Here is a 12,346-nt window from a genome sequence, read left to right as displayed (position 1 = left end):
AAATGGCCTTTTCAATTTTTGAAGGTGAAACCGTAAGTGTAAAACCAAGTGTAGATTTTCATATGTTCAAATATTGATTATTTAAACAAACAAGAAACACCTGTCTGTCGTGTTTCATTACTTTTGCTCACGTTTAATAGTCCGATAAAAAAGGTGTCCTACGTTTTTTTACGCATTTACATATAAACACCACAAAACACACTACGATTCTAGACTCTCTTCTCATATTCATCTTTTGACCTCAGACCCAAGTGTCTCCAATTTACAGCAAAAATTTAATTGGCATTATAATAGTTTCAGAAGGGAAGGTAGATGAATCCTTGACCTGCCCCTCACCTATTATCCATTACATTTAAAGCAGCAGTAGCCCAGCTAAATGGTCATGTGACATGACATACGGCTAAGTATGGTGACCCATACTCAGAATTCGTTCTCTGCATTTGACCCATCCAAAGTGCACACATACAGCAGTGAACACACACACACCGTGAACACACACCCGGAGCAGTGGGCAGCCATTTTTATGCTGCGGCACCCGGGGAGTTCGGTGCCTTGCTCAAGGGCACCTCAGTCGTGGCCCGAGACTCGTACCCACAACCTTAGGATTATGAGTCAGACTCTCTAGCCATTAGGCCACGACTTGCCCCATGTGTACTGCTAGGAGCAATGCTTAGAATTGAAAGGTTTCAGTGTTGTCTCCATGTCCCTTAATATAAATGTGATAGTAGGTTTGTTTGGGTACAGCCTCATGTAGAGGTCACAGGAAACAAAAAGACAGACAAAAGAAATGCTGAGCTAAGATCAGACAAATGACTCAGCCATCACATTATTTTAGAAGAATATAAGAAACGGCAGGAGTAAGTCTTCTGGGATTTGTGCCAGATGCTGTGACACTTTCATTTAACACGAGTATCCATAAAGCAGAGCATAAAGCCATACACCAACTTGAAGTAGATGTCATATTTATCCAGTTATGACTTGTGCAGCGAATTAGCTTTGATGTCCCACCTCTGATAATGATGAAAGGTCTACCTAAACACCTTAAATAAATTTGTATTGAAATATTGTGATGTACTTAGAGGTTCTGGTGCTAATCTGATGGCTGGTCTATATATACTTTCTACGCAAGGGACACTTGAGTTAATATACACCTGCTAGTTTGCACTGGAAGTAATCAGTGATGTTCAATGTCATAGAGCAAACGTCATTCTACAATACAGTTGTAAAGTGTCCAGTTAGCACTTTAGGACAAGACCAATGAGACGGCACTGATTGTAGGATTAGCATGAAACGTTTCATTTGAAGCCATGAAACCTTTTTTCGAGCAGAACGTACCGATCGGGAGGTGAGGACGATAAACAAAACGAAGGATTAAGTTCTCACTCTTTTAAATAGTAATGAATTCCTACTCATATCAGCAGGACATTTAACAGCATTATGGGTGAAATATGTAAGTCCCCCTAAAAAAAAAAGACAAAAAGAAATGAACCAAAAATAGTAATAACAGTAGAAGGAAGTGAATATAATATGCATATAAAAGAGAAGTATGATTGAATGTGTCATTTTTACTTCTCAGTACAGTAGTTGGAGTCATTCAAACCATTGTGTTGTGTGAAACACACCATTAAATAGACAGAAGAAGAAGCAAGACATGACGTCATGTTTGTGAGATTAGACGCCCCGCCCACTGCCTTTCCTCTCCATTTTATTCCCAACATACAACGCGGCATCTTCCAGGCTTATAGCAAGATGGCGGACAGACCAGGTAACCGGTGTTGGAAACCGTTTATAATCATCATAATAACACCTAATGACGCGTTGAACGGGTTTTTCGTTATACGCAAGTCGTGTATTATGTCAGAGAAGATGATTAAAGCAGACACGTTTTATTATTTATAAGGGAATCGGTATAAAAAGGCCAGAGGAAGCTAGTAGCTCGAGTCAAGGTCTTTCTGACACACACTTGTCATTTGTTTGGGGTAAATTGAGTCGTCTTGTTATATTGACTTGTTATATTAATTATTTTACTTTTAAAATGTGCTTGACTGTACAATTAACACGTGATCGTGTCAAAAGTGGATATACGACTGTTAGTGAGTGCGAGCTGGGGCTAATAGCGAGAGTACGGTTAGCATTAGCGTTAGCATTTAGCTTAGATAGTCTTCGTGAAGGTTAGTGTTTATAAACTAATCCCAGCTCGTTGACTATAGACTATAATCAAACCCTAATGCGAGTAACATCAGATACAAACATATAATGTAGCGCACAGGACAAGAAAACTCAAGTATATTGAGTTTATTTTAATATAGATAGATAGACGGATAGACAGACATGTATAAATATAGATAGATAGATATACAGACATGTATAGATACATAGACAGACAGATGGATAATTCGATAGATAGATAGATAGATAGATAGATAGATAGATAGATAGATAGATAGGCAGGCAGACAGATAGATAGATAGATAGATAGATAGATAGATAGATAGATAGATAGACAGATAGATAGACAGGTAGAACCTATCATCTACCAGACGTGCAAAGAGTAGCAATTGTGCAAGTAGACAAGTGCTGATAAATATGTAGTATATGTACAGCATGTAATATATAGCATGTAATAAGGCTATAGCAGTGCAGAGATGTGTGGACTTTGTTGAAAAGTAAATGGTTCTAATTCTATGGCATTGGGGAAAAAATTGCAGACACTTGTTAAAGAGCAATAAGTAGAAGGGTATAAGGTTATGGCATTTTAAAAAATTATATATAATATCCTAATTAATTGTTGTTTTTTTTACTGTTAAAAGAAGCATGCAGCGTCTGCTCTTCATTAACAATTTTTTAAATGTTAACGTTTCATATAAAATTAATAGAAATGCTGGACTGTGAAGAATGTGGTGTTAGCAGGCTGTGAAACTTTGATTTTATTTATTTATTTTAACACTAGGCGATCACACCCAGAGAAAATAACAAGTATTAAAATAACGCTTTGTTTTGTGAATTGCTTTCAGCTGAGAGAGATTTGAAATATAAATCTCCGTGCTGATGTGATGCTCTTTTAGAGCCACCAACAGGAGGATGCTACAGCAGCAGCCTTTATTTATTATAGCACAGTGAAATGCTTTCCTTTATGTATCCAAGTGTGTGGTCAGAGCACAGAGATACAGAGTCAGACGTGATCCAGTGCCCCTGGAACACAGAGAGGGTTAGAGGCATTGCCCAAGGGCCCAACACTGGTAGCTTCATTGTGCTGGGGTGTAAATGCCTGACCACCTGATTAAAGCCAGACATAAAATATACATTTTCTGCACCAGCCAGTTTACTCTGATTGATAATGTAAGCAGAATTATTTTTAATCACAGGACTGTGGTTAAAGGACCTTCAGTGTATAATCCAACATGGATAATGTTATTGTAGAGTCTGTTACAGAAATCAGGTGTAAAAGTATAATCTTATTTTTATAGTATAATCTTAGATTTTATTTAAACTGACTGGATGTTGCTAAATGCTGTTGATCAGCTGCTGATGGGAAATAATGTCCATGTTTTTTTTAAGTGATGTTCTAATGAGTTGAATTTTGAATTTCATGTTACTGACATAAGGTTTTAAACAAAGCTATAATCTACTGTATACACTGTGTCTCTAGTGCCCTTGGTTGAGAAGAGGCTCATGGATGTGAAGCTCGGTCAGCTCCCATCCTGGCTCGGTACACGCGACTTCACCCCCAACGGCCTGCTCGGGTCTGTTCGCAAAGGTGAGACGGTTTGTGGCAAATGATTAAACAGTCACCACCTGTTGAGTTTTGTGCCCACATATTAAGTGTTTTAGCCTTTTTTTTGTGTGTGTTCATATCTCTCTCTGGCTTTCTGTCTTTCACAGGCTATGAAAGGTATTACAACAAGTACATAAATGTGAAGAAGGGAGGATTTGGTGGCGTAGCCATGATCCTGGCTGGTTATGTTGTACTGAGCTACATTTGGGAATATGATCATATTAGTAAGTATTATTATAAAAACATTTTTTCTCTTCATGTTTTTGCATCACGTGTCTCCTAGAGGGTCACAGTTGCACAGTGTTATTTATTACACTTTTTCTAACACACCCAGGCTGTAATGACTGTTATATGGAGCTCATTTAGATGTCAAATGTTACACTCAGCACTGATAATTTCATGAACACATTTCTCCTCTTCTTCGTAACAGAGCATGACCGCTGGAGAAAGCACCACTGAAGCAGCCTGGACCTCACAGACCACCGAGTCTCTGGAGCTGAGTGTGATCCACACCTTTCTTTCATGGATGATGTGTATAAATTTATTTGTGCCCAAGAAATAAACTAAAATTAAGTAACACTGTTGTGTTTGGTTTTTATTATGAATATGCTCCTCTGTTTTATTTTCAGGAACAAAATCAGTTGCTTTTAATTTTCATTTCAGACTTACTTTGTTACTGCTCAACAAAACATTTTATGGATGAGATTCACAGATTATAAAACGCATGTTTTAACAAATCAAACTTTTACTCTGCACCGGAAATACAAAGGTTTGAATCAATCAGACTGGATTTTCAACCAACTGAAATTAAGCGATGGTTCTAGTTTGGTGATTTAAATCCTGAGAACTCAGCACTGAAGGTAACGGTGAAATTGAACAGTTTATCCTCAGGGTTTTTGTTTTTTCTTCTTTTTTTCCTTTTCTACTTGAAACCTGCAAACATTCCCAAATTTTATTCCCCGTTGGACAATAGATTCCCAGCGGTCTAGAACTATGAGCTTAAAAAAAACTGCTGATTTCTTTTTTCTTCCGTTCTTCGCACAAAAGTTGATCATGGCAGAGAACTGAATTTGTTCGACATCCGTGACGTGAACGCGGCAGAGAAAGTCCACCAGAGTGACCGCTGAGACTCTTAACAGACCGAACCTTGTTTGTCTTTGAGCTGAATTTCCAGCAGTTTATTAGCGGAAACGTTGTGAAGTAGAACGTCACTGTCCGCTTAGGAAAGCCAGGTGTCCTTTTGTGCATTTGTTTGCGTAATGTCCCTTTTCTCCACACTGCAAAAAAATAAATGAATAAATAAAGACTAAGCGCTTTGAAAAAGGTCTGTAGTATTAAAATCTCCAATCATAGTTACACATCTAAAACTACATGAACACTCATCTACACACAGGATAGACGTGTCAACTGACCTTGTAACACGTGACCTGGTCCAGCGGACGAGGGCCTCGGGAGCCACCCGTGTTGTTCTGAGGCTGTGACACTCCGAGAATGTGTAAAGGTTTCTGATGGTTGCTATTGGCATTAGAGTTGTTGCTGGTTAACTGAATCAGTGACAACGATGATCTGTTTAAGTTCTGTGCATTCTGCTGTCGAGGGGTTAAAAAGAAAAAAGGTTTACAGAAGAGTTACAGAAATTAGTGTTTGCCAGAACAGCGACTTTATACTATTGACATCAGGGTTCATATTTAAATGAAAGCTTTTTAAACCTTTTGCTGGGTCTGGACTTGCTGAGGAAGAGGAGGCTGTTCGTTTGTCCCCATAGGCAGCTCGAAGCGTGGGCTAGAAACACAGTCATATTTCTGTGATGAAGCTCAAAACAAGAAGCGTTATCAAACTAAACAGATGTTGGATAGGAATGGACCGAACTTACTGCATGAACTTGCACGACTTGCCCTCAGGACAGAATCCGACGAGATAATTAACACAGATGACCCTCCTCGTGTGTCTGTGCCGGCAATCCGGGCCTTGATCAAAGAACAAACAGGAGGATTACACACATTTATTTATAATAGTATTAACTTTTTTATTCAATCCTAAAAAAAAAAAAAAAGCATAGCTTGTAACACTGTCTCTTTCTTTCTCTGCTGCAGAAACTTTTAATCACACCCACTACAGTCTACAGAAATAACAGTCTCGCAAGATCCTCAATAAACTCCAGTACATCCAGAACTCACAAAGCTATTCGTTAGTCGCTCACAACGCTATTCGTAAACTTAGAATCTGTTCCTCTGATATTCCTCCAAATTCCTGTCTTCACCATTAAGAACTAAGCACAGGACCTGGAGTCCCAGAGCATTCTCCTCTCCCTCTTATCATCTCTCTTCTCAAACACCCAGATTACACTCATTTGTCTAAAGTTGAAATCTTTACTCAAAACTCACCTTTTTTTTCAGAACTACTTAACGATTCATGCTTTTTGCTCTTCTGTGTTTTTTTTATTGATTGATGTGCTCAATGCAGTATTTTAATCATTAATGGTTTTCATATCTTTTGTAAAAAAAAAAAACAAGCTGGATTTAACACTATGAGCCTTTGCTGAGGTCCGAACTCAAGTGTGATTGTTCTAGACGTCCTCTGCAGCGTCGGTCTGCTTTCAGACTGGCTCAGTTCTGTCGAGCCCTGATGCACTTGCGTTCATCTTATGTCATCACAAGCGCATGTGGAGAGGGTTGTAGGTTATAATTTTGCTGCTATTACACGCAATAAGGTTCTTCACCTCTTCTGTGCTTCTCGAGTTTCCTGAAACTAATCACGTCGTTGTCGGCTAAAACACACACGCAGCTTACTTTACTTCCTGAACAACTTTGGAGCTGAGTACGAGTTTTGTTTGTGTTCACAGGAAACATGGCACATTTCCAGTGTGTCCACGTTATTAATGTTTAATCCGTGCTCTAACTCGGACTAAACTGCTCGTGTGAAAGCCTTCTATCTTTCAGAGGTGGAGCTGATTCAGATGAACCACACCTTAAACCGGTCTTCTTCAGTTTCATGCATCAGTGGTTGCTAGGTAACAGATGCCATTTAATGCTGTAATAGTAGTTTAAGATTTTAAATCCCTAACTTGAAACATTATCAAAATTTCTGACAACCATAAATAAATAAAATTTCCCTTTTAATCTGAAAAATCCTTACCGTGTTTGCAGAACCCTCGGTCGTACCACGGACAATCTTTAATCTTAGATTCCGGATCAATGTGTAGGAAAGGACATTCTTTATTACTGCATTCCCCTGCAAGTACACAAGCACATCAGGTAAGCAACTAAATAAGTAAAAAGTAAACAATCTTATATCACACATGGATGCATAAACACAAGAGAAAAACACAAACCAAACTTGGAGTAGAAATAGCATTCTGGCATCTTCGTCATGTCATACTCGTGCAGAAATTCACACTGATCTCCTTTCTTGCACAATCCTCGAAGCCAGTGTTTACAAACCACCGTTTTTTCTCCACTGATGTGCCGAAAAGGACACATTCCACCTTCCAGAAGAGAAATGGATCAGTTCGGTATAATACTATAATATACAGTACAGTATAGTAAAAGAGTTTGAAAATACCTTTTAGACAAGCAGATTTCATGAAAAACTCGCATACGGCTGCACCTGACTCTGAAAAGAGAACATTAAAGATTACAGCAGGTGAGCAAGAAGAGCAGCCAAAAAAAAAATCCTACATTCACCAATGTGCTTTATTATCTACTCTCAAATATACAATACAGGGCCAGATGTTTGTGGACACCTGAAAATCACACACACATATGTAGTTATTTCCTCTAAAGATGCCCAAACACTGTTTTATCATGACAATGAACCTGTACACAAAGCACAGAGCTCCATGAAGACATAGTGTGAGAAGGTTGGAGTAGAAGATCTCGAGTGTCCTGCACTGAGCCCTGACTCTGACTCAACCCCAATGAACACTGACTGAACCCCAGACCTCCTCACTCTTACACCATCAGTGTCTGATCTCACTAATGCTCTATGAGGTCCAGAGTTTTGTTCTCTCCATAAAGACATGGAGAAAGTTGGAGTGACGATCTCGAGTGTCCTGCACTGAAGCGCGACTCTGACTCAACCCCAATGAATACTGACTGAACCCCAGACCTCCTCACTCTTACACCATCAGTGTCTGATCTCACTAATGTTCACAGAAGTTCAGAGTTTTGTTATCTCCATGAAGAGATGGATTGAGAAGGTTGGAGTAAAGCACTCGAGTGTCCTGCACTGACTCTGACTCTGACTCAACCCCACTGAGCACTGACTGAACCCCAGACCTCCTCACTCTTACACCATCAGTGTCTGATCTCACTACAGTGCATCTCTAGAATAATGTGGATGTGTACATTAACGAAAAAGTGTTTTTTGTTGTTGTTATTGTTTATTTTGCACCTTTAATATTCTACTTACTGTCCATTCCTGGGAAAGGCAGCGGTTGAGCCCCTAACTGCTGCTCCACAGCGATCTCCAGATCAAACTTTAAATGATCAACGTTGGCGATCATTTCCTGCATTTTCAGATCCGTGTTTTCTGCCCCCTGAATCACTCAGTGAACTTATTTAACTCTCGGAAACCAAAAACTTTGCCCAACTCTACCTAATGCTAAGCTAGGCTAGTTAGCATCAGTCGATAAACAGCTAATTGTGAGGAATACAGCTCGATAGAAACGACCAGAAGCTAACAATAAACGCGTGGAGGAACCACAGAAGCTTTTTAGACACGACGATTTTAAATCCAAATTTTCAGATCGGACCACGTTAATAAAAACATCAGCAGCATTTAGCACTTCCGAGACGGTTCAGTCGCATGGCCTCTGACCTCTATAAGGATGTAGAATCACACTCAGAGTTAACGAGTGATCGCGGGACAAATACAAATACAAACACAGGATCATTTCCTACATCGTTTGTTGTCCTTCTTTATATCCGCTCCGATTTTTTTTTATCACTTCAGTTATAGTTTTACTTAAATGTATTATAAATGATCTTTTTTTAAAACGAGCAAACGGTCTGCAATCGATTAAAATGTCTTTCCTCAAGTGCGCCAAAAGCTGATTTGAAGTTTTTGTTCAAAAATAGATTTTCATCAACCTTATTTTTTTCCATAGAGATGTAATTTTTATTTTTTTAAAAACAATAAATATCTCGATTACTGAGCTGAGTCTTATAATATTGTATGAGAAATCTTATTGGACAATTGAAATATTGTCCAAAACATATATTGTTAGAGGTTTAGTCTTATTAAATATACATAATATATAATATAATATTTTAATAGATAACTGTGGATAAATATATTTCAGAGGATATATATATATATATATATATATAATATTACAGTATATTATATTATATTATATATTTTTTTACTGTGAACACTCAAAATAAAGACATTTGGAAAAGATGAAAGTTTGTTTACTCATTAAATTTTTATTTTACAGTATAAAATCTAACTCAATTCCAACAGTAAACATCAGTGTGGAAAAATATTCTACCACAGGGGTTGCAAGCCAGTGACTTCTGTGCTGGCGGACATTGGACTACTGATGCTCGAGGAAGGAGAGGAGGGAGAGATAAGGAAACGCAGGAGTATAGGTCTGAGATTGGGAAAAGAAGGAGAGATTCTGGTGTGAGTTAGATGAGGTGATGGAGAGTATTCCCAGATGGGAGAGAGTAGCGATTGGAAAACACTTCAACAGGCATGTTGGGAGCAGAGGTGATGAGGAGTTGATGGCTAGGTTTGGTGTTAAGGAAAGGAACCTAAAAGGACAGATGGTGGTGGACTTTGTTAAGTGGATGGAAATGGCTGTAGTTAACACTTATTTCCAGAAGAAAGAGGAACATAGAGTTACTTATCAAGTCAAGTGAAGAAGCTTTTATTGTCATTTCAACCATATATAGCTGTTGCAGTACAGAGTGAAATGAGACAATGTTTCTCCAGGATCATGGTGCTACATAGAACAAAGACAGAGCTAAGGACTTAGTAAGTAGTCCTAGATACATAAAGTGCATCAGTGCAACTCGGTGCAGGACAAGACAAATAAGAAATACATGAGGTATTACATGTAATGTACTGTACAAAACAGCAATTGACTGAAATGTGAGACAGCATGTGCAAAGAGCAAAAACTGTGTGCAAAACAGCATGTAACTGTTTGATATGCTGGTGCTGTAGACATGGATGTAAATTGGAAGAGTGTGTATTTGGTGTGGTTCATTGCAGTCCATACAGTTGATTGTGTACGTGTGTGCACGTGTGTGTATTGTGTTCGGTACAGTTCAGTTATTGAGGAGTTTGATGGCTTGGGAAAGAAACTGTTACACAGTCTGGTTGTGAGAGCCCGAATGCTTTTCTACCTGTTTCCAGACTACAGGAGGGTAAGAGTGTGCGTGAGGGGTGTGTGGGGTCATCCACAATGCTGCTGGCCTCCATTGATCTTCTCAGCTGTCCTCACTATCCGCTGCAGGGACTTGCGATCCAGGACGGTGCAGTTCTCAAACCAGACAGTGATGCAGCTGCTCAGAATGCTCTCAATGGTCCCTCTGTAGAACATAGTCAGGATGGGGGGATGAGCTTTTCTCAGCCTTCGTAAGAAGTAGACTGGGCTTTCATGGTGAGGTAGCTGGTTTTGAGTGACCAGGTGAAGTTCTCCACTAGATGAACAACAAGACATTTGGTGCTCTTGAGGATCTCTACAGATAATCTGTCAATGTTCAGCTGAAAGTGGTCACTCTGTGCTCTCCTGAAGTCAACATCTTTGGTTTTATCAACATTTTGAGACAGGTTGTTGGCTCTACACCAGGCAGTTAGCTGTTGCACCTCCTCTTGTTCTTGCTGATGAGACCCACCAGGGTCGTGTCACATATGGTTCGATCTGTGCATTGCATTGTGAATTAGCAAGGTGAAAGTCAGCAGTGGGCTAAGCACACAGCTCTGAGGGGCTTCAGTACTTAGTGTATTGTGGCTGGAGATGCTGTTAACTCTACATTGTTCTGCACCTCAAATGAATCATAGAGGTCATTCAGTTTGTACAGTACATTACATGTAATACCTCATGTATTTCTTATTTGTCTTGTCCTGCACCGAGTTGCACTGATGCACTTTATGTATCTAGGACTACTTACTAAGTCCTTAGCTCTGTCTTTGTTCTATGTAGCACCATGATCCTGGAGAAACATTGTCTCATTTCACTCTGTACTGCAACAGCTATATATGGTTGAAATGACAATAAAAGCTTCTTCACTTGACTTGATAAGTAACTCTATGTTCCTCTTTCTTCTGGAAATAAGTGTTAACTACAGCCATTTCCATCCACTTAACAAAGTCCACCACCATCTGTCCTTTTAGGTTCCTTTCCTTAACACCAAACCTAGCCATCTGGGAGGGAGGCATCACTGTCACAGGCAGGTGAAGCTGTCTTGTAGTTTGTGATCGCCTGTACAGTATGCCCTGCCACATGTGCCTGTATGCCCTGCCACTTCGGCCCTTGCTGTTCTTAGCGTCGCCCTGTCCCCTGTTCTGAAGGCTAGGTCTCTAGTCTTCGGCAGTGCATGCAATTTAGCAGTCATCCACAGCTTCTGGTTGGAGCATGTGATGATGGTCTTGGAGACGGTAACGTCATTAATACATTTGCCGTTATAACTGGTTACTGATGCCATGTACTCCTCCAAGTTGATGGAATCGCTGTTGGTTACAGCCTCCCTGAAGATGTTCCAGTCAGTGCACTTCAAGCAGTCCTGAAAAGCAGAGGTGGCTCCTTCTGGCCAGGTTTTCACCTGCTTCAGAACCAGTTTAGAGCATATACTGTAAGAGTGGAGGTTGGAGTACGTAATTAGACTACATTATATGTAGACGAGGTAATCTGAGAGAGAGGTGGTCAGAAAGAGCTTTCAGATGACTGGGAAACTACAGCAGAAGTGATCAGGGAGACAGATAGGAGGGTGCTAGGTGTGTCATCTGAAAGGAGAAAAGAAGATAAGGAAACATGGATAATGGAGATGTGTCTGCCAGGTAAGAGTTCAAGAGGAAGGCCAAAGAGGAGATATATGAATGTGTTAAAAGAAGAGAGAAACATCAGTGTGGAAAATTTGTGAGAAATATCTTTTTAATTAGGGATAGGAATGAAAATGCAAAATTTCATAAAATACAAGAAATCTATAAATATTTCAGAGATAATTGTCAGTATAGTGTAGTGTAGTGTATACAGTAGAGTGTGGTTTAATATGGGGTTTATATATTTTTTATAAAGGACACACAGATGTTCAGGGGAAGAAATCACACTATTCTTCTATTCTATGCTTTTAATTATCAGGACCTAAATAACCTTTGTATGGTCCTCACCAGAATCTATAAACAAACAAATTACCTCAGGTGATGACAACAACAAAAAGTCAACAAATTATACCAAGTCACTGGGTGGGGAAAAATATACAGTAACTATAATTAAGTATAACTATAATTCAGTAACATGTAGAACCGCCTTTAGTGACAATATCATGAAGTAAAGGTTTTCTGTAGGAGTTTATCAGACTCTTGCATCCCTTTTTTGTACCATTGCCTCAATTCATTGATA

The 12,346-nt window shown here is 39.3% G+C and overlaps 2 protein-coding genes across 3 annotated transcripts; one reads left to right on the top strand and one right to left on the bottom strand.

Annotated features, from left to right (window-relative positions):
- The first annotated feature begins 1,625 nt into the window (after nt 1–1,625).
- atp5mf (ATP synthase membrane subunit f) lies at nt 1,626–4,352 on the top strand. The gene is made up of 4 exons (XM_027148432.2): nt 1,626–1,765; nt 3,650–3,757; nt 3,883–3,999; nt 4,206–4,352. Exons 1-4 carry the CDS (start codon nt 1,660–1,662, stop codon nt 4,232–4,234), a joined length of 360 nt encoding a protein of 119 aa, XP_027004233.1. The 5' UTR covers nt 1,626–1,659; the 3' UTR covers nt 4,235–4,352.
- On the bottom strand, nt 4,345–8,608 carry cpsf4 (cleavage and polyadenylation specific factor 4). 2 transcript variants are annotated; one of them, XM_027148427.2, is made up of 8 exons: nt 8,186–8,608; nt 7,337–7,387; nt 7,107–7,259; nt 6,911–7,006; nt 5,649–5,742; nt 5,485–5,557; nt 5,188–5,364; nt 4,345–5,052 (listed from the first exon to the last, which is right to left on the bottom strand). In XM_027148427.2, the coding sequence occupies exons 1-8, from the start codon at nt 8,286–8,288 to the stop codon at nt 4,984–4,986; spliced, it is 816 nt and encodes a 271-aa protein (XP_027004228.1). In that variant the 5' UTR covers nt 8,289–8,608; the 3' UTR covers nt 4,345–4,983. The 2 variants fall into 2 exon arrangements, with proteins under 2 accessions (XP_027004228.1, XP_027004229.1); XM_027148428.2 differs by having other exon boundaries at nt 5,188–5,361.
- Between the last annotated feature and the right edge of the window lie 3,738 nt (nt 8,609–12,346).

This window comes from Tachysurus fulvidraco, chromosome 24 (assembly GCF_022655615.1).
Source record: "Tachysurus fulvidraco isolate hzauxx_2018 chromosome 24, HZAU_PFXX_2.0, whole genome shotgun sequence".
Lineage (NCBI taxonomy): Eukaryota > Metazoa > Chordata > Actinopteri > Siluriformes > Bagridae > Tachysurus > Tachysurus fulvidraco.
Note: the sequence above shows the minus strand (reverse complement) of the source record. Positions and strands in the feature narration are given on the sequence as shown.